General features: G+C 34.0%; 1 protein-coding gene across 1 annotated transcript; it reads left to right on the plus strand.

Annotated features, from left to right (window-relative positions):
* Positions 1-3,064: 3,064 nt before the first annotated feature.
* On the plus strand, positions 3,065-5,002 carry LOC105794161 (MLO-like protein 10). The gene is made up of 8 exons (XM_012623188.2): positions 3,065-3,351; positions 3,441-3,515; positions 3,621-3,719; positions 4,007-4,063; positions 4,383-4,457; positions 4,542-4,630; positions 4,712-4,761; positions 4,868-5,002. Exons 4-8 carry the CDS (start codon positions 4,016-4,018, stop codon positions 4,897-4,899), a joined length of 294 nt encoding a protein of 97 aa, XP_012478642.1. The 5' UTR covers positions 3,065-3,351; positions 3,441-3,515; positions 3,621-3,719; positions 4,007-4,015; the 3' UTR covers positions 4,900-5,002.
* Positions 5,003-26,831: the final 21,829 nt, after the last annotated feature.

Genomic DNA, 26,831 nt, shown 5'->3' on the forward strand with positions numbered 1-26,831 from the left:
CATATAATATATAAAAATTAAAATTTTAAATTTTTTACAAAATTTTAAATTATATAATTTTTAAAAGTGAAAATAATAAATTCAAATTGAAAATTTTGATAAAAATTAAGGAAAAATATTTAAATTTTAAAAATGAATATTCTTGAGAAAACTTAAATTGTTTTGAATTTAGATATATATTTTTAAATTTTTACAACTTAAAAGTTGTTGAAAAATATTTTTTCTAGAATATATATTTTGAATATTTAAGTTTTTTTCAATTTTTAAAAAATTAAATTCCTTTTTTCATTTTATATTTTAATTTGACTTTTTAAATTTATATTTCTATATTTTATAATTTTATTAAAATATTTTTAAAAACTTTTTAATATATTTGAATTATTTATATTTACATTTGACTTTTTAATATTGTTCATCAATATAATATATATAATATTAAAAAATATTAAATGACACGTGAACATGCCAATTGAATGGTCAATAACGGTCAATACCGATTAATAGTTGTCAATGTCAATCAACACCAATCAATATCCGATCAACAATGAGTCAAAGCAAAAAATGCACCACACCAAAACAGGCTTTTAGCGGCGTTTGGACAAAAAAAGCCACTAAAATCCAAGCATTAGCGGCACTTTTATAAAAACGCCGCTAAAGGTCGAGCATTAGCGGCGCTTTTTGGAAACGCCGTTAAAAATAAACATTAGCGGCATTTTTTGAAAAGCGCCGCAAAAAGCCTTAGGGCCTTTAGCGACGTTTTTGAAAAAGCGCTGCTAATGCTCTGGCCTTTAGCGGCGCTTTTGAAGAAGCGCCGCTAATGCTCAGCCCTTTAGCGGTGCTTTTGGAGAAGCGCCGCTAATTCTCGGGCCTTTAGCGGCGCTTTTGGAGAAGCGCCGCTAATGCTCGGGCCTTTAGCGGCGTTTTTGGATAAGCGCCGCTAATGCTCGGGCCTTTAGCGGCCTTTTTGTAGAAGCGCCGCTAATGCTCGGGCCTTTAGCGGCGTTTTTGAAAAGGCGTCGCTGATGCTCGAGCCTTTAGCAGCGTTTTTGAAAAAGCGCCGCTAATAATAATAAAATCTAATACCATTTCAATTATCTCATTCTTTGATATATTCTCAAGTAATGTTTCAATTATATTTTTTTATTATAAGTTAAAAAAATTGATATTTTGTTGTATATATTGGTCAAATTTACATTTAAATGATAACAAATAATATTGTTTAATACAAAATGTTTTTATTAAAGAGAAGTCCTAACTCCTAACTATTTATTATTATTTTCAATCACAGTTTATTTAAACTACTTTACTAGAAAAATATATTAAATTATGAGTAAAATAAAATATCATAAAACTTAAATATCTTATATTTGCAATCATTAATCGAATTACGTTGGGTACTTCGTTAGGGTGTGTGAGTGGTGAGTGGTGAATGTAAAATGGAGAAATTAAAATACAATTATTTAAAATAATTTTAAAAATTTTGGGTACATAATTGATTGATTTTAATTTATATATTAAATAATTTCAAATATAATTGTAAAAGATACGATAGTATTAATTTTAAAATATTTAATTTAATTATCATTATAGTTTAGGGTTTAATATATATGGTTTAGAGTATATATATGGTTAATTTAGGATTTAGGGTTAGCTTAAAAGTTACAATTTTAAGGTTTATAGATTATGGAATTAGGGATTATGGATTAGGGATTCTGATTTAAGGGTTGTGATTTAAGGTTTATGGGTTAGGGGCTAGGGGTTAGGGGTCGATTAGGGGTTAGAGGTTAAGATCAGTTAGGGATTTAGGGTTTATGGAATTAGCAGTTAGGGGTTAGGTTTAGATTAATTAGTGTGTTTTAATTTATATATTAAATAATGTTTAGGGGTTAGGGATTCGGGGTCATGTTAGGGTTTAAGGATTAGGAATTTAGGGTCGGGTTAGGGTTTAAGGTTTAGATTAATTAACATTTTTTAATTTATATATTAAATAAGGTTTAGGGGTTAGTGGTTAGGAGTTTGGGTTTTGGGATTAAGAGTTAGTGATTTAGAGTTTAGAGATTTGGGGTCGGGTTAGGGTTTAAGGTTTAGATTAATTAGTATTTTTTAATTTATATACTAAATAAGTTCTTATATAATTGTAAAAAGATAATAATAACTGTAAAGATTATTAATTTAAAATTGATATGCAATATACAATAATTGAATATAAAAATTATAAAATATGAGAGCTTTATATGTTTATAGCAAAAACGCCACTAATATGTATTAGAATATTTCAAAACGGTGTCGTTTCATTACAAGAATTTAATTTATTAGTGGCGTTTCTTACATAAATTTGGAAAAGGTAACATTAGCGGTGTTTATGACTAAAAATATTTAATCTAAACCATTTGATATATTTAAATATTAGATTTAAAAAATAATAAAAATGTAACAAATTGATACGGATAGGTAACTATCTATTTTGGATATATAGGACCAAATTATAACAAATAAAAATAAAATACAAAAACTAAAATCATTCCACATCGAGCATCTAGCAAAATAATTATATTTTAGTTAGGAAGAAATATCTCTAATAAAATGGAGATTAGATCGAAATGAATAATATAAAATCATGATTAACGTCTCAATCTTTAATAAAAATTTGATATGTCAAAGATTAACTGCTTACATTGGATAATTCTAATTTAATAATTAATTACATTCATTTAATCATTTTTTCTTATTAAAATATACGATATTTATTTTGAGAGTACTTAATTTTTTATAAAAATTCAATTTATAAAAAATAATAATAAATGTTTTATAAAATCACTTAACTAATAATTTTAACAGACAAAATAAAATTTTTAGCATAGCAAAACAGTGTCGTTTTATTCCAAATGAAATAATTTTTTGTAGCGTTTTTCACAAAAACGTCACAAAAAATAATTTTATTTTAAAAAAATAATACCCTTTTAGCATAGCAAAATAATATCGTTTTATTCAAAATAAAATCAAAAAAATTCCCTCCAAGAAAAATAGCGTCATTTTATAAAATTCCCTCCCCCTCCACCCGAAATCCCCAACTCGCCCCCCCTAAAATCCCTTATTTCCCACATCCAAGAAAGAAACCAGAAGGTTATTCAACTCTAGGGAAAATCAAAATCAAAGAACCCAGAACCAGGAAACCAAGGAAACGATGAGAACTGTGATTTATGGGACGGTTGAATTAGCAACTGCAGATTTTGTTTTGATATATGAGAACTGAGGGTTATGATTCGTTCTAAAATATTTGCATCACTGACACCTTCAAGAAAAGGGCATTCACATATGGGATGGTAATGCATCCAGGGACTTTCTTGATAGGTATTAGACTCTTTTGTTGTCGATTTCTTGTTGAACTAATTACTGTTTTCGTGTTGTTATTATAACTTGCGTTTGAGTTGCAATTTCAGCATTGGGTTGACTAGAAGGGAGGAGGGTGACTTGGGACCCGTATATGGGTTCCAATGGAGGCATTTTGGTGCTAGGTTGGTTTTTCTTTCCCTTTTCTACTTTTACTACACTGCTGGTGATCGGTTCTGTATTTCTACTTGATGTTTTATTTCAGATGCCTCATATCTGATACTTTCCAGGTATACTGACATGCTCCTCGGCTCGTTGGGGAGAAGTTTGGCTCACTGGCATCAACCTAAAAAATATGATGTCTAAGACTCCAAGGATGGGTAACAGAGGTTTGATTATTCGGTTATTCCCTTATTTGACTGACTTTTAGTGGTTAGGATTGTATTTTCTTTTCTCCCATTTTTTATTCTCCAATTCAATCGATTTATTCTTAATTTATCAACCCATCTCTGGGCTGGCCTTGTAATTTGAATTCATTTCATCCTGTAATTTTATAAATCTTTTTTATACACCGTTCATATTCAAATGTGAGAAACATTAATGTTTGTAATTCACACAGTTCTCTTCTAATCCCACTCTGTTGAGTTGCCATTCTCTATCTCTTCTAATTTATCAGTTGCAAGAAATGAAAGCAGATTGGTATGCTTGCTTAGACAACAGAGTTGAATTCAAGGTATGATCTCTATAATTTAGGTTAGGCTCTGTAATATACTTCTGTTTAGTTGCTTCTTATGTTTATCATTGGAGATTTTTGAACTTTAATTGAATTATTGAAAGTGGCTTAATTTTTAATTTTGCAAGTTTTTGTTGATCAGCAATTTATTTATTTTCTGTGTGTAGTATTTTTCTATATTTTTTTATCTTTCATCATGCTATTGAGAAATATTTCTTACAATGTGCTACCTTTCTAGTAATATTTGGTTCATTTCGTGGTTTTAGTGTGTATGCTACCTTTCTAGTTCAGTACTGATCTTCTTAGACATTCATTGCAGGGGTGCTTCTTTCGACAATTTTTCAGGTCTGTTGGGAGGGTTGACTACTTGACATTGCGGAATGGATTCATCAACGTGAGTTTCTTTCAATTGCAAAGGCAACACAGTATATGATATTGGTTTGTCCTCCTTCCTGATTATTTCAACCTTGTCTTGTAGGTTCATTTAGCTCCTGGAAGTAAGTTCAACTTCCAAAAGTATATCAAAAGATCATTAGAGGATGACTTCAAGATCGTCGTAGGAGTAAGGTACTAGTTATATTTATGTGTTACACTAGACAACCTTCCTTGCTGTTAATGTGTCTGAACCTAGGTTTACTCTGTTTGCAGTCCAGTGCTCTGGGCATCATTTATGGTCTACTTGCTGCTAAATGTCAGAGGTGAGCCCCCTTTTCTTTAGTGGATCCTTTCAGATTAATTTTTTTCTATGGTAAACTGAATTAAAAGCTGAATTATGTTTGCTAATATAACACATGCTTTTTCCAGGTTGGCATGCACTATTTTGGGCATCATGCTAAATCATTTTAAAAGAAATATTTCTCAGACGTGTTCTCCATAATCCATTCTCTGTATCATTTACTACAACAGAAAGTGAAATGAAGGGGCTTATATTGTCTCGAATTTATCCCACTTTTTTTTTCCCATAGAAACCTCTGTTAATCACCATTTTCAGTCTTTCTATGGGATTGGCTGTTTTGCTATACATCTCTTGGTCTTCCTCCGCTAGTGTGTAATCGAGTCGAGCCCTAATATTATCGAGCTAGCCCTAATATTATCGAACTTGAACTCAATTTAAAATTTAAAGCTCAATCGAATATCTATTTTCAAACTTGAGCTCTGTTCGAGATATAATTGAGCTACTCTAGCCGAGCTCAATTAAACTCATTTACTAATTTTTGTACTCAAACTCAGGCTTGACTGAATAATTAAGTCTCAAGTTAATAAAGATATAAAAAGCTTGATCAGGCTTGTGAGTCGTTCGAGTCAAGTATTATTAAATTCAAATTTGATTCGATCAATAACTTGAACTTAACTCGATAATTACTGAATTAAATTTAATTTTTTTAAATCAAACTCAAATAATTTACAAAAACTAATATCTCTTTCACACACCTACATGTCTAACACTTCCTAATTTGCGTGCATCTCTCACGTCAATTTAATTCATACATATAACATTATTAATCGATGGTGTCTTCCTGAACTTGTCACTATCTTACTATGTACATAGGACATTAAATAGAATGCTAAGCTAAGACGACATTGAAATTGTTGAATATAATATATAATATTATATAAATTATTTTCAAATAAAATGTGCTACTAAATTTTATATTATTTATAATATATACAACAAACATATATACATTATATATGGAAGAAAAAAGAGATTGTAATATAAAATTGAAAATAGATACAACTATTCATAAACATTTGAAAAGAAAGGTTGTATCTTTTAAAGAAGTGCATAACTACCCTTTAATACTCTATATATAGATACATAAAATGAAAATCGAAAAACAGAATTGAATTCTCAAATAAAGATTCCATTAAAACTATATTCGTTGTACCTCGGAATAATATTTCTTGATCGTTCTACATATAAAGAATAAATAACTATTATTAAGATAGTTTCCTAAAATGTCTTACCTTTACAAAATATTAATTTTGGATCTAACAAATTTTTTATAAAATAGAAATTTTGTGTGTTTTAACCAAAATATTGATTTCTGCTGGTGTGGGTGTTATCGATGGTTAGGAATTGGATTGAAAAACAATCCATATTTAACGTTTTTCTTCAATAATGCAAATTAAACAAATCAAGTTAAGACTCACATGAAGCCGTCTTAAATGCATGATCATATTTAGCAATTTAGTTAGAAAAAGGGGAATCTATGAGTTAATTATATCAACAATAATGCCAATATCAAATTTAGATTATTATTTCTACTTGTATAATTGCTAGTTGTGTCAAGAGCATCAAAACCACATCTATTTAATAATGCATGCTGCTTCTCATAAAATATTAATGTTCCCACTCGACATCGCCGTCCATAAAATACACCAATTGTCAATCATTAGTCATAAAATATACCAAGTATTGAGTCAAAATAGCCATGTCATACTCAACATATTTTCAGTCTTGTGTAGCAGGATAATATTCAATATATGTCTTAGTTTTGCCTTTTCCGTAGCAAGGCAATATTCAATATGGGATGGTTTGGAAGCTAGCTAAAATAAGGGATTGATGATAGTAACGGCTCATGAGAATCTGTATTTCAACGGTTTGAATGATAATTGTAGAAACCTTTTTTGAAATCAACTTTTTATTTTAAAATGAAAAATGGAGTCGCCACCAATCAATTTCAGGAGATGTGATCAAGTCACCTCGTAATTTGATCGTTTTAATAAGGGGTTTGATTTACTAAAATAATGTTTCTCGGTCTACAAAATCCAGAAAATAGGTTCGGGAGTCGGTTACATACGAGGAAGGATTAGCACCCTCGTAACGCCCAAAATAGGTACCTAGTTGATTAATTAGTGTCTTAGTGTCGGAAGTTGAAAATTCGAAGAGAAATTAAACTACGATCCCTCTTTGTTTGCATGATGTTCTTTAAAACCAATTAGCTAAATTAAATTTTACGAAAAGGCCTTATTACGAGTTAGTCGAGGAGAAAAGATCGTAGCCCATGAGTTAGGACATGATGCTTTGAATCCTCAAAAACAAGAACAATCACCATTTGATCTTATTTTAAATCTTGTTTTTATTTTTTAGAAAAATAAAGAAATAAAATGGATATTTGATTACTTCGGTTTTAGAAATATGTCATACTCCGTAAGTTAGGAGCACAACTCTTCCAATCCCAAAAATAATGAACATTGCCTCGGTTTTGAGTATTTCTTATACGTTTGATAAAACGAAAATGATATACATTTAATTTATTTGGGCATAGGGTAAAAATGAATGAATATATGACGACATAGAAATTAATAAAATAAAACAAAATAGTGATGAGAAAAATGAAATGATATTAGAATGATAAATAAATGAATATGAAAAATAGACTAAAAAGTAAGATAAAAATGCCATGCTAGCTAATAATGATAATGCGACATCAATTTGTAGTAATAATGGCATAATAATAATACTCATAATAAAATATAAAAGTATAATAATAATAAATCATAATACTAATATACATAATAAAATAATAATAATGATAATAACAAAATGTGCAAATAAAAGAATAAAGAACACTATAATTTTAAATACAAAAGAGTAAGAAATAAATACATAAATACATAAATAAATAGAATTAAAAAATTATGACAGATTGAAATTAAATAAACCAAGGACTGAATCAAAATGAAAATGAAATTAAAAGCATAAATTGTGATAAAATAAGTAAATAATAGACTAAAATGAAAAGCGCGAAAACACACAGGGACTAAATGAGAAATTATCTCAATCCTCAAGACACGTGTCCTTTCTCTAGGAGATCAGCAGACCAAGGACCTAATTGAAAGCCGGATAAAATTGAATGGCAAAATTTCTAAAAAGAAAGAATAGTGAAATTGAGACTAAATTAAAACAACCCAAAAGACGAAAGGACTAGGAGCGCAAATAACCCCCAAGAAAAACACGCAGATCCTAAGGGTGGTTCGGGTTGGATCTTGGGTTGCATCAAAACGATGTCGTTTTGGGCGTCTGAGGCCAATTCCAAAACGGCGCTATTTCGGGGGCCTATAAAAACCAAAAATCCTTCAAAAAGATCATTATGTTTAGGGTTTTTTAAAAAAAAATTGAAAGCTCTTTTTTGCTCTCGGGTTTTTTTTGTCCGGCCAAAGGCACGACGAACTTCTGTCATGGCCACCGGTCATCGGCGACAGCAACTGTCACCTCCGATGGCCGGAGTTTTTAAAAGAAGTTTATTTTTTATTTTATTTTTTAAAAAAAGAAACTAAATCAGATGTGATTTCCTTAGTATTTCTTAAAAAAACCAAAAAAAAAAAGAAAAGAGGCTTTCGGCCTCCTGGGTACGCCCCTCTCACGCCCTCTCCTCAGACAGAGCCTCGGCGAATCTTGAGGGAATCAAGGGCTCCTCCACGTCGAAGATGGGTCGTTACTTCGAGGACGACTAACTCATTCAACCATGGTGACATTACAACAAAATCTGTAAGGGCTTTTTATTTTATTTTTGTTTTTATATTTTTTTGAGAAAATAAATATTGAATAAAAATCTACCTTTTGAATCTGTTCTTTTTTTTTTGTATTCTCGTTTTTTTGATTGCTTTTTCTGTATCCCAAAAAATGTATTGGATCTGGCTTTATAGTCGTTCATACATATTTTCACATACTGTTTTTTACTACTGTTTATTCCTATTATTCCTTGTCTTTTTGTTCTTTGTGTGTTGTTGTTGTTGTCCTTGTTTTTTTTTATCAGGTGGTGGTTGACGATGACGATGGTAGAGACGAAAGGCCTCAGGTGGCGTGCTTACGAAGGGATAGGAGCGGCGGCGGCGCCATAAACCTTAGGGTTTCTGGCTTTTTGTCAGACAGTTTAGGTTACTGGGCCATTGGGCCATTAGGTTTTTTGGGCTTGTAATTTATTATTGTTTGTAAATTGGGCCCTGGCGAAATTGGGCCATTACAGCTGCCCCTCTTTGCTTGTTGTCGTGTAATGAGAATCGAGCAAAGACTTTAAAAAGGGCCAATTTTGTTTGGTCTTGCCGAATCTCGACTTCTATGGTGCTTCTCTTCTTCAAGTAGTCTCATTCTAACCCACTACAACTTCAGGGGTATAGACAGTCGCTTCAATCTACTCCGCTACAACTTCAGGGAGATAAGACTCGCTATGGTAAATTTAATCCGACCCACTGTAACTTCAGAGGTATATGATTTGTCGCTTTAATCTATTCCACTGCAACTTCAGATAGATTAGATTTGTAACCTTAATCTATTCCACTGCAACTTCAGGGAGATAATATTTGTGACTTTAATCTACTCCACTGCAACTTTAGGGAGATAAGATTTGTAGCTTCAATTTGCTCCACTACAACTTCAGGGACATGAGATTCGTAACTTGTAGCTTTAATCTATTCCACTACAACTTCAGAGAGATAATATTTGCAGCTTTAATCTGCTCCACTGCAACTTTAGGGAGATAAGATTTGTAACTTCACTCTGCTCCACTGCAACTTCAAAGAGATAAGACTCGTAGCTTTAACCTACTCCACTGAAACTTCAGGGGTATAGGCATTGTGGTTTCACTGATCTGTTACACTGTTCTCTGGGGAACATGACCTGTAGAATCCATTTCATGAGCCTATATTTATGCCAAGCGATTAGGATGTTATGAACATAATGAATCAAATGCTCCTACTTAGATGTGTATGAATGATATTTGCATGAATGCATAATTTCATTTTTCGAGAATGATCCCCTTTTAATGCTTAGGTTGGCATTGTTCATTGTTCATCAAGATTCCATCACTGATGTGTTACCATGCCTTCTTGTTCATATCTGGTATTTTTGACAGAAAACTCGAAGAAATAATCACAATTTAAACTATTTATTCCCTAAACATTCCCAACTCTTAGATTTGGTTATTTTTGACTAGTTGTCCTGTTTCAAGTCCTTGTATTATTTAGAAACCTTTTAGAGCAATATGCAGAAATCCTTTTACTTGAATATTATTAGTCCATTAATCATTATTTCAATGAAAAATGCTTGAAAAAGATCGTAACAATGGAGAAGATTAGAATTTATTGGGAACAGAGCTCGAAATGAATAGATTAATCAAAATAGAAAATGTTGCTAAAATACGAAATGAGTAATATGACATTAGATGCCCCAAATATCGTAGCATGAACTTCTCTGCACAAACTTCTTGAGGACCATTTTGAGCTTGATATGTGTTTAGGAGATCTAGAGCACTTTGTTGATGCCCTAAGATGTAACGTTTCTCCTTCTGAGAAGACACGACCATCACATGTTCAACCTTCAATCCAAATTTGAGCTACCCTTTCTCGGCTTTTCAGCTCAAAATCTCTTTGGTCTCAAGGCGCCCTTTGCGAGCTTTCGCCTTGGCCTCTCCTTTTTTTTAGGTGAAGTATTTCTTGACTGAATCTGAATTTACAGGATTAGGCAGGTTTTTTCCATACATCTCGGTCAAAATCAGAGCTCCTCCAGAAAAGGCTTTCTTTACCACATAAGGTCCTTCCTAGTTCGGCATCCATTTTCCTCTAAAATTCTTTTGTATGGGAAGGATCTTTTTCAATACTATATCTCCCTCATGGAATTTTCTGGGGCGAACCTTTTTACATAAACTCGCATCATTCGATTTTGGTACATCTAACCATGACGGATAACCTTTAGCCTCTTTTTTTCGATCAAGTTCAACTGATCATATTGAGATTTGATCCATTCTGCTTCATCTAAATTCAACTCTCACGAAACTCAGAAGGAAAGAATCTCGACTACAATGGGCAAAACCGCCTCCATTTCATAAACCAATGGGAAAGGCGTTACCCCGGTGGAGGTTTTGATAGATGTTCGATAAGCATAAAGGGCAAATGGTAATTTCTCATGCCAATCTTTATAAGTCTTTGTCATTTTCCCTACGATCTTCTTAATGTTCTTATCGGCTGCCTCCACTACACCATTCATTTTTGGACGAAATGGTGACGAGTTGTGGTGTTTGATCTTGAATTGATTGCGAAATTCTGATATCGTGCTGTTGTTCAAATTCAATGCATTGTCAGATATAATATTTTCTGACATTCTATACCGACATATGATCTCTTTCTTTAAGAATTTGCTAACAACCGACTTTGAGACATTGACATATGAAGTAGCCTCTACCCACTTAGTGAAGTAATCGATGACCATGAAGATGAATAGATGCCCATTGGAAGCTTTTGGTGAGATCAGCCCAATGACATCCATGCCCCACATAAATAAAGGCCATGGAGAAGTCATAACATGAAGATGTGAAGGAGGCATGTAAATTTTGTCTCCATAAATTTGGCACTAATGACTTCTCTTGGCATAACCAATACAATCTCCTTCAATAGTGGACTAATAATATCTGAATCTCATGATTTGTCTGGTTATTGTAAAATCATTAGCATGCATTCCGCAAACACCCTCATGGACTTCTTCTAAGATTTCTTAGCCTCAACAGCATCTACACATCTTAGTAGCACCTGATCATTTCTTCTTTTGTATAGGATCTACCCATCTAAGACATAGTCATTGGCCAATCTCTATAGCGTCCTTTTATCATTCTCAGTTGCTTACTCCGGGTAATCACGATTCTTTACATATTGCAACATATCGTGGTACCAAAGGTGGTCATCTTTTTCTTCTTTCTCGATGTTATAATAATGGGTTGAAGCCTCACAAATACTCATCTGGATAGGTTTTACATCCTCTTGTTTGTTCACTTTGAACATAGAAGCTCAAGTAGTTAGGGCATCTACCATCTGATTTTCATCTCGCGGAAGGTAGCAGAAGGTGATGTCATTAAACTCTTTAATTAACTCTAGGATCAGCCTTCTATACCCGATCAACTTGGTATCTCTTGTCTCCCATTCACCTTTGAGTTGATAGATCACTAGTGCAGAATCCCCATATACCTCCAGTACTTTTGTCGAAACCACTTTTTTATTTTTTGGAAGAAAAAAAATTAAAATTAGTTGTCGACTTTAACAAAAACAAAAATTCGAAGTCGCAACCAATCTTTTATTAAGGTGTGATTGGATCACCTAAAAAATAACTTTGGTCTACGAGTTTCAGAAAAAACGGATTCGGGAGTCAGTTACGTACGAGGAAGGATTAGCACTCTCGTAACGCCCAAAAATTGGTACCAAATTGATTAATTCATGTCTTGAAGTCGAGAGTTAAAAACGCGATCCTTAATTAAATTAAATTATTTATTAAGACCTTCTCATTTTGAAAAGAAAAATATCACACCCAATGCGTTAGGGCACAACATTTTATTCTCTTCACAATGAGTTAGTCAAAAATTCGTGTAATAAAATTTAAGAAAATATCTAATTGTTTAAAATTTATAAAGAAATCGCGGCCCAATACGTTAGGGCACAATTTCTTAAAATCCCAAACAATCAATATTTCCTTTATTTCTTTAAAAATCTTTATCTCGAGAAATCAACGTGTCACATCCAATACGTTAGGACACAACATATTGAATTCCCGATGATAAGTTTTATTTTGTTTGATTTAAAGAGCAATCCTCGATTGTTAGATTTTACAAAAAAAATCAGAACCCAATACGTTATGGCTCAATTTTCTTGAAAAATCCTAAATACGAGTATTATCCCTATTTTGAAAAGTTTTATTTTAAAATTGAGTAAAAAGATAGTGTAATGTTATATTGAATGTGTGAATAGATGCCCTTAAACAAATATCAATAATAAATACAACAATTTCATAGAAATAATATGAATAAATAAATAAATAAGATAATGACATGCAAAATATCAAATAAATGGGCAAGATAATAATAAAAATATGCAAACATAAATTGATAAACAAATGATTGAAATAAACAAAAAATGTATACATGTACACATAAAAATACATAGGTTTGAAATAATTAAAATAATATCGAAATTAATTAAATAAATAAAACAAGTATATATATAAATATGCGAAAAGTATTAGTTTTTAAAAAATGGGTATAAATACGTACATAAAAATAAATATACATATATATAAAATAATAATAATTACATATGAAAATCATAAAATTAAAAAAAAATAACAATTACATTGTCAAATTTAACTGATTTTAAGAAAAATATAAAAAATGACTAAATTGGATTGCAAGTAAAAAACTGGGGTAAATCCGCAAATAAAGTCTGGAGGACTAAATTGAACGCGCGAATTACATAGAGAGGCTGGAAGGGCAATTCTCCCTTCTCCTCTAAAACGGCGCCGTTCAAAAGGGTTAAATTGAAATTTAAAATAAATTAAAGGACGAATTTTAAAAAAAAACCTAATTGGAAATATATTAAAAGGCGGAGGGGCCAAAAGCGCAATTTGCCCCTCCGCATGAAAAATACACGGATCCTGGGTCCGGGTCGGGTCGACGCGCAAATCCCCCTCCTTCAAACGGTGCCGTTTTCAATCGGCTATTTAAGCAAAAATTATAAAAAAAAATTCATTCCTTCATTCCCTCAAAAAAAAAAAAGAAAATCCCTCCAAAAAAAGCTTTTAACCTCCGGGCACCAGCCTCTAGTTCGGTCATCGGCCACCAATCTCCGACGATGGCGCTACCGTATGCGGTGGCCGAAAAAGGGGAAAATTCCCTATTCGGCCTTTCAAACCCCCTTATACCCAAATCTGGGTTCAAATCCTTCAAAAATATCAGCAAAAAACCTCGAAAAATCACGAAACCTTCGGTTTTCGGCCACCGATCCTCGAGGGTGGCTCCCTCGGTCGTTTCATGGCGATCTAGGCACCTTCAAAAGGTTACCTCTTTCCTTTTTATTTGTCTTTTTATTCATATAAAAGTAAATAAAAATTATATATATATAAAAAAGGTAAATATCAACATTTGAATCAATTGTATTGCTCTTGGTATTTGCTGTTTCGATTGTGGAAATGGTTGTTTTTATTGATTTCGAATTCGGATCCTTGTTACAGTGTTACAATGACTATTTTATAGCCGAATGGAATAAATCTAAAGAAGAAACAAATCTATTTCTTTATTTGATTTACAAATCTTTGATTCGCTTTCCATTTTTGTTTTCCCTTGATGCGCAGGTGAAGATCCATGGAGATTCAGCCTTCATGGGAGATTTGGAGTTGCGGCGGTCAAAGCTTAGAAACCCTAGGGTTTTCCCTCTATTTTGGGCCATTGTAATTTGGGCCACTGCTTTGTTTTGGTTTGGGCCTTGTAGCCCGTTTGTAATCAGACTGTTTTCATTTATTTATTTACCTGGTACGGGCCGGGTACAAATTGGGTATTACAACTTTGATCTTGCATTCTATGGCTACATAGATACCCATGATGCATGCTTCGTATTCTGCCATATTGTTCGTGCAATCAAAATCCAATTTACTAGTAAAAGGATAATGATCTCTATCTAGGGATACCAACACTGCCCCGATTCCATTACCCATAGCGTTTGAAGCTCCATCAAAATTTAATTTCCAAGGATGTCCTTCTTGAGCATTTTTTTTAGTGGTTGCAACATACATTAGATTCTCATTTGGAAAATTGAAATTCAAAGGCTCGTAATCTTCTAGAGCTCTACTGGCTAGAAAATCTTCTATTTACGCTCCCTTTTACTGCCTTCTGGTTCACATAGAGTATATCAAAATTGGAAAGTAAAATTTGTCATCGAATCATCCTTCCATTCAAAGTAGTTGACTCCATTATGTACTTTAGAGTCAGTTTTGAAATTAATCAAGTTTTATGGTACAACTTGTACTTTCTTAGTCTCTTGGTTGTCTAGATCAAGGCACAACACAACTTCTCAATTGGCGAACATCTTGCCTCACATTGAGTGAATTTCTTACTGAGGTAGAATATCACTCTTTCCTTCCTTTTTGACTCATCATGTTGGCCCAACACGCATCCCACAGAATTCCCAAATACTGCCAAGTACAGTATTAGTGGCTTATCTAGACTAGGTGGCATCAGTACTGGGGCATTGGACAAATAATGTTTCACATTGTCGAAAGCCTTCTGGCATTCCTCATCCCATACACCTGGATTATATTTCTTAAGGAGACGAAATATGGGGTCGCATTTCTCAATTAATTGTGAAATGAACTGGGTGATGTAATTTAATCTTCCTAAGAAACCTCGGACCTCTTTTTGAGTGCGTGGCGGAGGTAACTCCTGTATAGCCTTGACTTTGTCTGGGTCAATTTCGATCCCCTTTTCACTGACTACAAATCCTAGTCATTTTCCCGACCTAGCCCCGAAGGTACATTTATTGGATTGAGCTTTAGCTAGAATTTTCTCAACCTCAAAAACAATTTCCTCAGGACTTGTATATGCTATTCTTCTGTTTGGGATTTTGCGATCATACCATCGATATAAACCTCGATTTCTTTGTGCATCATATCATGAAACAGGATTACCATGACTCTTTGATACGTCGCTCCTGTATTTTTAGTCCAAATGACATCACTTTATAGCAAAATGTTCCACACATGGTTACGAATGTGGTCTTTTCCATGTCTTCAGGATGCATCTTTATCTGGTTGTAACTAGAGAAACCATCCATAATGGAGAACAGTAAATAACCAATCGTGTTGTCCACTAAGGTGTCGATGTGAGGCAACGAGAAATTGTCCTTCGGGCTGGCTTTGTTTAAATCCCTATAGTCTACACACATTCATGTTTTCCCATCTTTCTTAGGGACTGGGATTATATTAGCTACCCACTCTGAGTATTTAACCACTTGTAGCAAACCAACGTCAAATTTCTTCTTGACCTCTTCTTTTATTTCTAATAGGATATCGGGCCTTATCCTTTGAAGTTTCTTTTGAACCGACTTGTATTCTTCCTTTATGGGAAGTCGGTGTACCATGATATCAGTACTTAAACCAGGCATGTCTTGATACGACCATGCAAAGTTGTCTTTGAATTCTTGGAGTAACTCAATGAGGTCTCGCTTTGTCTCTGCAGTGATGCAAGCTCTAATCTTTACCTTTTTCTTCTCTTGTTTGTTACCTAAGCTCACAATTTCTACTGACTCTTTGTGAGGTAGAATCTGTTTTTCCTCTTGTTCTACCATCCGTAACAAATCAGGAGATAGGTTACAATCTCGATCATCTTCAAAGTCCTGAGGTTCCTCTAGACACCTATCTTGCTCAAAAGGAGATTCTGAGTCAGTAGCAGCATCGCTTATATCATTGATATTTGGAGACCTGTTATAGGAATGAAAGAAAACCCAAAGAACAAATAAATCTAAGTATAACTATCTATGTGGTATGAGTGTGAATAAAATGGAAAGAATGAAATCATATTTTCCAAAATGAGACACAAAGATGCATTTTATTGAAATAAAAATAATGGACATATACAATTTCCACAAAAGGATTCTTATTGCTCCCAGGCTTAGAGCAACAAGAGTGTTTTGAACATTACTCTGAATTAGTTCTAAAAATTACAGGGATCTCTTTCGCAGTCCAATTGTTTAGATTGGTTCTCCCCAATTCCTTCTTCGAATATGGCGTTGATGCTCAGATTTTTCAACATTTCTTTTGCAGTTCTTTTTATTGACGTCTTTCATTCAGGATAAATGATTTCTCCTGACACGAACGTTTTGGATATATGGGGAAAGGTCATCAGTTCCCACTTGACTTCTCCCCAACTTAATCGCACTATTCTTGTTTCTTGTTTCTTTTCCAGCTTTTTATTATTTTGCCTCGCATCTAGCTTGCCAAAGTGGTCTTGTTTGTCCATCAGCATGGGTGTCTCGACCCTTCTTTGTAGGTATTTTCTAAGTCCCTTCCCAGGTAATGCTCCTTTCTCAACCGTCAACTGCAGGCCGATCCTTATAGTTTTGGATATTTTGGGAACTAGGATCTTTTTTCCTTTAACAATGAAATTTGCATTAACAAATTCCAGTGATCGAAAGGAACATTCTATTGCCTCTTCATCAGCTCCTATATATGGTGCGTTACTAGTTACAGATGCAATGATATCCTCTTCAGCATTTATTGTCACCAGCCGACCCTCCGTTACCAACTTCTTTGGTCTAGTGATGACGACACTGCCCCAGATGAGTGAATCTAGGGCCTACCCAACAAGCAATTATAAGAGGGCTTGATATCCATCACCAAAAATTCTACCTCATATGTGTTTGGACCAATTAAGAGAGGTATTTCAATCCTTCCCATCACCCTTCTTTCCTTACCATTGAATGCTTTCACTAAATTTTAACATGTCTTCATGTGAGAGCTATCCACAAGCAATCTTTCAGTGTGGATAGAGGCAAGACGTTCAGCGTAGATCCATTGTTGATTAACACCCCTGGCAATGTATATCCTTTGCAACAGGTAGTGATATGTAGGGACTTCGTGGATCCCATGCCCCCCGAATGTATTTCGTCATCATTGAAAAAGATGAAATTGTCGGCACTTATATTGTTAACTATGTGGTCTAGCTTGTTTACAGAGATATCATCAATGACATAAGTTTCATTCCACATCTTCATCAGCGCATTACGATGTGTCTCTCAGCTTAAGAGCAAAGCTAGTACTGATATGCGAGCTAGTTGCTTGTGTAGCTATTCTACAATACTATACTCGCTATGCTTCAAGAATTTTAAGAATTTCTTAGCCTCGTTCTCTCCGGCTCATTAACCGATGATTCTAGTCTAGCCGTCTTTTCTTTCTTATATTCTACTGCCAAGGTTTTTACTTTAATGGGTTTCGTTCTTGCACTTGCAAATGATTGACCTTGTAGACCTTCTCCGTTGATCTCTCCTCTAAGGCGCAGATGTCTCCTCCTTCCAAGCCTTTGACATCTTCAAAGAATTCCAACTCCTTGTTATCCATCAGACTTTGTACCAAAGCTCTGAATTCAGTGCACTCATGGATCACATGATCTTCTTCAGCGTGGAACTCACAGTAGCTCCTCATCCCTTTAGGCACCTCCTCTAAATCTTGAACGCTTAATCCTACGTCTATCATCTTTTGCGAAACCTATTTTAGTAGGGTTCTTACTTCTGCCACATCGATTTTGGTCCTCTTTCCTCTACTCTATATTATCGCATTTACCCCTTGATCTGAATGATTGGGTAATAGATTTCCTGCCACATTAGGTCCCGATGGATCATCGAACCTTACTATCCCTATCTTGATGAACCTTTCAATAAACTTTTTAAATGCACTGCAGTTCTCGATTTAGTGTCCTGTTATTCCTGCGTGGTACTCGCATTGAGCATTCGTATCATATCATTTTGGGAACAGAGGTTGCATGGGTTTTAAGTAGAACGGGGATATCACATGCACATCAAAAAAATTCTGATATAACTCCCTATATGTCATCGAGATGAGTGTAAATTAGAGTTTTTCTATGTTTGACCTTGAGTTAGATTCTTGCCTTGAAGGGCCTTGATGGCTAGTTGTCACGATCCTAGGTTGGCCTACAGCGACCAGTTTTCAATAGCTCTTCTTATACACATTTACGGTGTTCACTACATTTTCTTTCTTTCTTGGGGCTGATCTTTTGGTGTTTTCCCCTGCGTTTATTTTCTCACTCCTTACTGCATTTTCAATTATTTCTCCGGACATTACTATATCTGAAAAGCTCTTGGTAGCACTTCCCAACATATGGTTAATGAACAGGGCTTTTAGAGTAATTATGAAAAGTATTGTCGTTTTCTTCTCCATAAGAGGTGGCTAAACTTGCGTTGCCACCTCCCTCCATCTCTGAGCGTATTGCCTAAAACTTTCACTTTGCTTCTTTTCCATGTTTTGCAGTGTAATTCTATCTACTGTCATGTCGATCACATGGATGTATTGTTTCATGAAAGCCTGTGCCAAGTCTTTCCATGAGTTTATTTTGGCACGGCATAGCTTGTTGTACCACTTAGCAGCCGACCTGATCAAACTATCCTGAAAGTAGTGGATTGACAATTGGTCATTATTGACTTATCCCATCATTCCTCGGTAGAACATTGTGGTATGGGCTTCATGACAACTAGTCCCGTTGTATTTTTCAAATTCTACTGTTTTGAATTTTAGTGGGAGCACTAGATCTGGGACTAAGCTCAGCTCCTTAGCATCATCCCCACAAAGGAAGTCAGCGCTCTCTATAGCTTTGAATTTCTTATTCAACCATTTGCATCGATCTTCTAACTGTTTTGGCAATTCTACTCTTGCTCTATCCATTTTTGCCATGTCGTCCAAATCTGAAATGACGGGGTTGGTCGGGTTATCCCCGAGATTGGAACCTGAACCTGTAGGGCAGTTCAACGGTGCCAATATGCTAGCTTGGTATAGTTGTGTTCTTATGGTAACGGGTACCCTTCATGGATATGTATCTGGTTGGGCTTGGACATTTACTAGGGTAAAGCCTGGAGGTATGTAGGGTCTTCATTATCATCCCCAGAGTTATTTACAATACTTTTCCCTTTTTCATTCCCCCTGGCCAGCAACTGGGTCAACTTGCTTATCATGTTTCATTGGGACTCTTGTATTTGATCTCTCATGTTTTGCTTTATCTTAGCTAATTGTTCCTGCAGTTGTGTTTGAAACTGATCTTGCATGTCTTTCTAAATTTGTTCTAATCTCTCTAACCTTTGATCCATGGCTCTAGTTTTACTGTGGGTACCGTAATGATATTCGGTTGGAAAATTCTTATTGGTTTTCAAGGTAGCTATCATAATTTCAATTAATTAGGGTCTTTTATGAAACTTAATGCATATGATCAAATGTAATGCTGATGAATGAAAAATGAATGCAAAAAGAGGCATTGATTCTGATTCAATTCTATTAGAATAACTTTACTAGAAAACGAATCTCTTTACATAAAACAGATACATTTTACATATATGGCATTATCCTAATACTAAAAGCCTTGACTTTTCTAAGAAGCCAAGCTAATTCTCGGCCCCCATCTGATTCTAATTCATATTTTAAGCTCAGCATGTCGATTTAAACTGCTAAGGCTTGAAAATGGTCGGCTACTTCCCGTACTTGAGTCACAACTTTACCCATAATGTGATCTCTATCCCTAATCTGACCTTGAGAGCGTTAGAGTTGCTCTTTCCAGTATTCATTATTTGCTTCAAGAAGCTCAACTCGAAGTTCACTTTTTTGCAATGTGGTCTCGAGCTCTTCTATCTTTCCCTTCAACTCTTCAATCTTATTTAGGCTTGATTTCAACTCAATTGCAGAGTTGTGACTAGGATATTGATGTAATGACCTTTCTAATTCTGTTACCCGAGCTCTCATCCCAACCTTTTCATTCTGGTTTTCTAGCAAATCCTTTTTAAAAGCATCTTCTCGAACCCAATCATCATGGATTTTTTTTCCACTGATCAGCTCTAATCTTTTCTTCTTTGATCTCTTACCTCCTCTATTCTGATGTTTTACCCGACCCCGCAATCTTTATCGATTGTTCAAGTCTTCTTCAGCCTTATTCTTTCCTTTTTTCATTTTCTCGGCTTCTAACTTCTAAGCGTCGACGTCTAATCCTAGCCGCATCTTTTCCTCTTCCAACTGTTCTATCATTTTCCCCAGATCCGAACTCCTCTTTTCAAATTCTTACTTTATAATTTCTAACTTAGACAGGATCACTTGTAAGTGCTCTTCTATCGGTCGAGTGTTTTCTTGACTTGACATAGGGACATTGTCATTGATTCTTTTACCCCACCACTAATCATATTCGGGGGTCGTCATGGGACTTGTAGCAAATCTTTTCATTTTGTGGGTTTGGTTCCAAGCATTAGATATTTGACGAACCTTCTTCTTATAATTATCACCTTTGTACGCAAACTCAGACCGAGCCAACCCTTGTGTTACCGGTATAAACTACATCGACCTATACTGTCTCAATACAAGTAGAGGGGCATATCCAATCGCTCCCCATATCCCGAGTAGAGGGACCTAGTCAAAGTCTCCATATTGATACAAAATCTCATTAGGGGTCATCCAAGAGGCCCTCCATTCGACGTCTTCTTCTTGGAGACCCTAAAGAATTGTCATCCACTTTTCTTCCAAAATGTTGTCTCGCCTTTAGGTAGCCACTAACTCTTTCAATGGAGAGTAGTTCTTGGAGAATACTCAATAAGAAACATTTTCTACCTTTTAAAAGTGTCTATGGAAACATGCTAACAAGAGTTGTGCACACCCGATAAACCTTCTTTCACCCACTCTTCAGCATACACCCAAAGATCTGAAAGTTTCAGCCAAAATTGCTGGGACGAGCGTGACCTTTTTGTCAAGTCAGTCAAATAAATCTGAAACTGCCTCATCTATGTGTCCTAATACTTTAGGGAAGAAGACCAACCCGTAAATACTCAAGGAGAAGACATCGACTCTTTTCTTCATATCCATATGTGCCAAGATCAAATCCCGTAAACTTTTCCAAGAGATGCATTTACCATCTCCCTTTTGCTTAATTCGGGCTGTGACCCATTGCTCATTCATCCCTATTATGCTAATTAGCTTTTTTAAGAAATTCGGGACACTGGCAGCTCTAGAATAAGAGTTTTTGGCTTGGATCCTCGGGCAATGAAGTAGAGTTGTGTACTCTTCTACAGTGGGCACCAAGTCTACCTTCCTAAAAGTAAAGCAGTTATAGAAGGGATTCCAATATTGGGCCAGAGCTCGGAACAAGTACTTATCCACTTTGACATCGAGTAAATAAGGAAAATCACCATAGTTACTATAGAATAACTGCTTGGTTTCGTCATCCCATTGGTCCCATACCTCTTTCAACTCTTGGAGATTATTCTGAGTCACACTGATGCGAGTGAAATTCCATAATTCTGACACATACCCCTCCGTCAGGTTGTCACCCTTCTCTTTTTGTGTCTTCTCGAACCATATTTGGATGGCCGCATTGTCTTCCACTATCAAGAAATCTCTTTTCCATTACAAGCTCTCTATTTAGCAACTAAACATGAATCAACACCCTTTCCAGTGATGAAAATGAAATGCAATCACAGCCAAAACAAAACGAAACAAGTCAGTACATTTCGTACAAAGCTAGAATTCAAAGCAAGAAATAATAAATAGAACACCTATTTGGGTGACCACTAGAGGTTTGGTATGGTTCTACCTAGGGTAAGTTCTTAGGGCTCATTATATGCAGTTCAGTTCTAAAGTAAGGGTACTTGAACCGCCAGATTCCTTGATCTTCACCCATTATAGGCTTATACAGACTGAGTTCAGTTCAGCGGAATATATTACCCTATGGTTATACAGAGATAAAGATCTCACGAAGACACAGGTACGAATGTATCTCGAAATTGATCCACTATCCTACACGGAGGTGAAGACCTCACGAATGAATAGTTTCTCATTCCTACTTAAGAAGGGAAAATCGAACAATTATGCAATGCAATATGCGGAAAACACACAAAAATAAACTTTTGAACCAATAAAATAAATATACTAGATCGCTATACAACTCGAGATATCAAAACATGAAGGATGAAATGTAATAAAAGGATCGTAAATTTATACCAAATTATCAATTTTTGACAAAAAGACCAAAAAGTAATCAACTCGCGGCTTGAATCTCTTATTTTTTTCCTCCTTAGCGAAGTTGCTAAGCTGTCAAAACCTTTTTTGAAATCGGCTTTTTATTTTAAAATGAAAAATGGAGTCGCCACCAATCACTTTCAAGAGGTGTGATCGGGTCACTTCATAATTTGATCATTTTAATAAGGGGTTTGATTTACTAAAACAATGTTTCTTGGTCTACAAAATCCAGAAAATGGGTTCGGGAGTCGGTTACACACGAGGAAGGATTAGCACCCCCTCGTAACGCCCAAAATTGGTGCCTAGTTGACTAATTAGTGTCTTAATGTCGGAAGTTAAAAATTCGAAGAGAAATTAAACTACAATCCATCTTTGTCTGCATGATGTTCTTTAAAACCAATTAGCTAAATTAAATTTTACAAAAAGGCCTTATTACGAGTTAGTCGAGGAGAAAAGATCGTACCCTGTAAGTTAGGACACAATGCATTGAATCCTCGAAAACAAAAACAATCACCATTTGATCTTATTTTAAATCTTGTTTTTTTATTTTTTAGAAAAATAAAGAAATAAAATGGATATTTGATTACTTCGGTTTTAGAAATATGTCATACTCCGCAAGTTAGGAGCACAACTCCTCCAATCCCAAAAATAATGAACATTGCCTCGGTTTTGAGTATTTCTTATACGTTTGATAAAACGAAAATGATATACATTTAATTTATTTGGGCATAGGGTAAAAATGAATGAATATATGACGGCATAGTAATTAATAGAATAAATAGTGATGAGAAAAATGAAATGATATTAGAATGATAAATAAATGAATATGAAAAATCGACTAAAAAGTAAGATAAAAATGCCATGCTAGCTAATAATGATAATGCGACATCAATTTGTAGTAATAATGGCATAATAATAATACTCATAATAAAATATAAAAGTATAATAAAAATAAATCATAATAATAATATGCATAATAAAATAATAATGATAATAACAAAATGTGCAAATAAAAGAATAAAGAACACTATAATTTTTAAATACAAAAGCGTAAGAAATAAATAAATAGAATAAATAAATAGAATAAATTTTTTTATGAAAGATTAAAATTAAATAAACCAAGGACTGAATTAGAATTAAAATGAAATTAAAAGTATAAATTGTGATAAAATAAGTACATAAAAGACTAAAATGAAAAGCGCGAAAACACACAGGGACTAAATGAGAAATTATCCCAATCCTCAAGATACGCATCTTTTCTCCAGGAGATCAGCGGACGGAGGACCTAATTGAAAGCGAGATACAACTGAATGGCAAAATTTCTAAAAAGAAAGAAAAGTGAAATTGGGACTAAATTAAAACAACCCACAATGCGGAAGGACCAAGAGTGCAAATAACCCCCTAGAAAAACACGTGGATCTTAGGGGTGGTTCGGGTCAGATCTCGAGTTGCATCAAAATGATGCCGTTTTGGGCATCTAAGGCCAATCCCAAAACGGTGCCGTTTCGGGGGGCTATAAAAACCAAAAATCTTTCAAAAAAATCATTTTGTTTAGGGTTTTTTTTTTAAATTTGAGAGCTCTTTTTTGCTCTCGATTTTTTTTGTACGACCAAACAGACGGCAGACTTTCACCGTGACAACCGGTCATCAGTGACGGCGACCGTCGCCTCCGATGGCTAGAATTTTTAAAAAATCTTATTTTTTATTTTATTTTAAAAAAAACTAAATCAGAGGTGATTTCCTCTATATTAAAAAAAGAAAAGGAAAAGAGGCTTTCGGCCTCCTGGGTACATCCTTCTCACGCCCTCTCCTCTGACAGAGCCCCGGCGAATCCAGAGGGAATCAAGTGCTCCTCCACATTGAAGATGGGTCGTTTCTTTGAGGACGACGAACTCGTTCACCCACGGCGACAGCGCAACAAAATCGGTAAGGGCTTTTTATTTTATTTTCATTTTTATATTTTTTTTGAGAATATAAATGTTGAATAAAAATCTATGTAACAACCCGGTTTTAGTTAAATCGGAACAGTGGTTTTGGAACCACAAATCTGAGGTAGTAAAATTATTTTAATATTATTTTTAGTAATTATAGTATGTTATTTATTAGGTGTGAAAATTTCGTGATTTAATTTTACCGATTGGTTAGTTAATTTGATAAAAGGACTTAATCGTGTAAAATACAAAAGTTGCATACTATTTGATGCTATTATGCCATTGATAAGGTTAATGGACATTAATGGCCTTATATTTGATGATTAAATAGTTTAATAACTAAGGGTAAAATAGTAAATTATGTATTAATGTGTATTTAATAAAACAAAACATAAAAATTAGTGATATTATTCATCTTTCTCACCGAACATCAAAAGAAGAAAGACCATTTGAAGCATTTTAGGGTTCGGCCCTTTGCATTCTTGATTTAGGTATGTTTTAAGCTCAGTTTTTGATGATTTTTACTTTTTTGATATCGTTGCTTCGTATTCTAGCTAGCCCATGCTATAATTTTTGGATTGGTTGATGAATTTGTGAGTTTCCATTGATGATAGCTTGATGTTTTTGTTGTTTGATGATGAAAAATAAATATTTTATGTTAGATTATCATGTTTTATAAAGTGATTTTTGATGAAAATGCAAATTAGGGATTATATTGTGAAATGTGTAAATTGAGTGGTTGAAATGTGAAATAAATGCAAGTTGTGGGCTTCTAGGGACCCCTAATGAATTCGGCTAAGCATGGGTGTGTTGAAATTTTGTGTAATTTGTGATTTTGTGAAATAGAGACTAAATTGAATAAATGTGTAACTTAAGGGGCTAAATTGCAAAATTCCCATTTATGTTTTTTGGATGAAATTGAATGAATATGTTTTTAAATAAATTAAATTTGAATTGATTTAGAACAAGAAAGAAAGAAATCGGAGTTAGATATGGGAAAGTCGAAAGTTATCGAGTAATTGATCCGATTCGTCAATTCCGAATACGAGGTAAGTTCGTAAGTAAATAAATGTTTTGAAATTAAATATAAATATTTTATACGTTGTCGAATTTGATTAATTATAGATATACATTGTCGAATTTGAATGTTTTATATTTTGCCGAATTCGAATTGTTTTTGGTTATACAATGCTAATATTGAATTGTATATTACATAAGTTGTCAAATGATTCGTATATGGTTGAACATTGCTGAAAATAATTTTTATATGGTTATACATTGTTGAAATTAAATTGTTTATGAATACAGGATGCGAATTTAATTTGAATATGATTATACATTCCCAAATTTGATTCTTATATGGTTATATATTGTCGAATTGCTTGGTATATCAATATTCATTGTCAAATTTGATTCATATATGAATATATATATTGCTGAATTGATTGTAGCATTAGATGACTGGTTTCGTGTATGAAGTGATTTAATTATGAAGTCGATAACTCAAGATGAACCTTAGAAAATGTATTTGATATAGATGACATGATATTAGTACTTCAAAGGAGTGATTTCGTGTAAGGCCATGTCTGGGACATTGGCATCGAAGTAAGAAAACATGTAAGACCATGTCTGGGACATTGGCATCGTATATGATTCGTATAAGACCCTGTCTGGGACAGTGGCATCTATATGCGTTAACATGTAAGACCATATCCAGGATATGGCATTGTACGAATTTTATATGATTTTTGTGTGTACTTAACAAATTCGAATGTGAATTTAAGTTGAATGACTTAGGTACGTATGAGGTTTACATGTTCATCTGTAAATAAGGTAAGTGAATTGATTTACTATGGTAATTTGGAATATAATAGATAAATGATTTTATATATGAATGTTATTAGTTAAATTTTAGCCTATTTTGGATTAAATTAAATATGTTCTCGTGTTGAAATAATTGCTTAAGACTTATTGAGCTTTTTAAAGCTCACTTTGTATGTTTTATTATTATTTTATAGATTTTGAAAGCTAGCTCAAGTTCGGGGATCATCCAGGATCATCGTCACACTATCGATCACTATTTCGGTACTTTAAAAGTTTTTATTTTCAACTTATGGCATGTATAGGCTAGTCTTGATAAGATTCATTTTGATTTGTATATATATAGCCATGTGAAAATGACTTGATAATGATACAAATGATTGAGTATTTTCGGCCATAGTATATAAAAGTATGGTGTTTTCGTTATATGTTTAGGTTAAGTAACAAATTAGTTGATGATGTGTTATTACTATAATATATAAGATCCTGT

The sequence above is a fragment of the Gossypium raimondii genome, chromosome 3 (assembly GCF_025698545.1).
Source record: "Gossypium raimondii isolate GPD5lz chromosome 3, ASM2569854v1, whole genome shotgun sequence".
NCBI lineage: Eukaryota > Viridiplantae > Streptophyta > Magnoliopsida > Malvales > Malvaceae > Gossypium > Gossypium raimondii.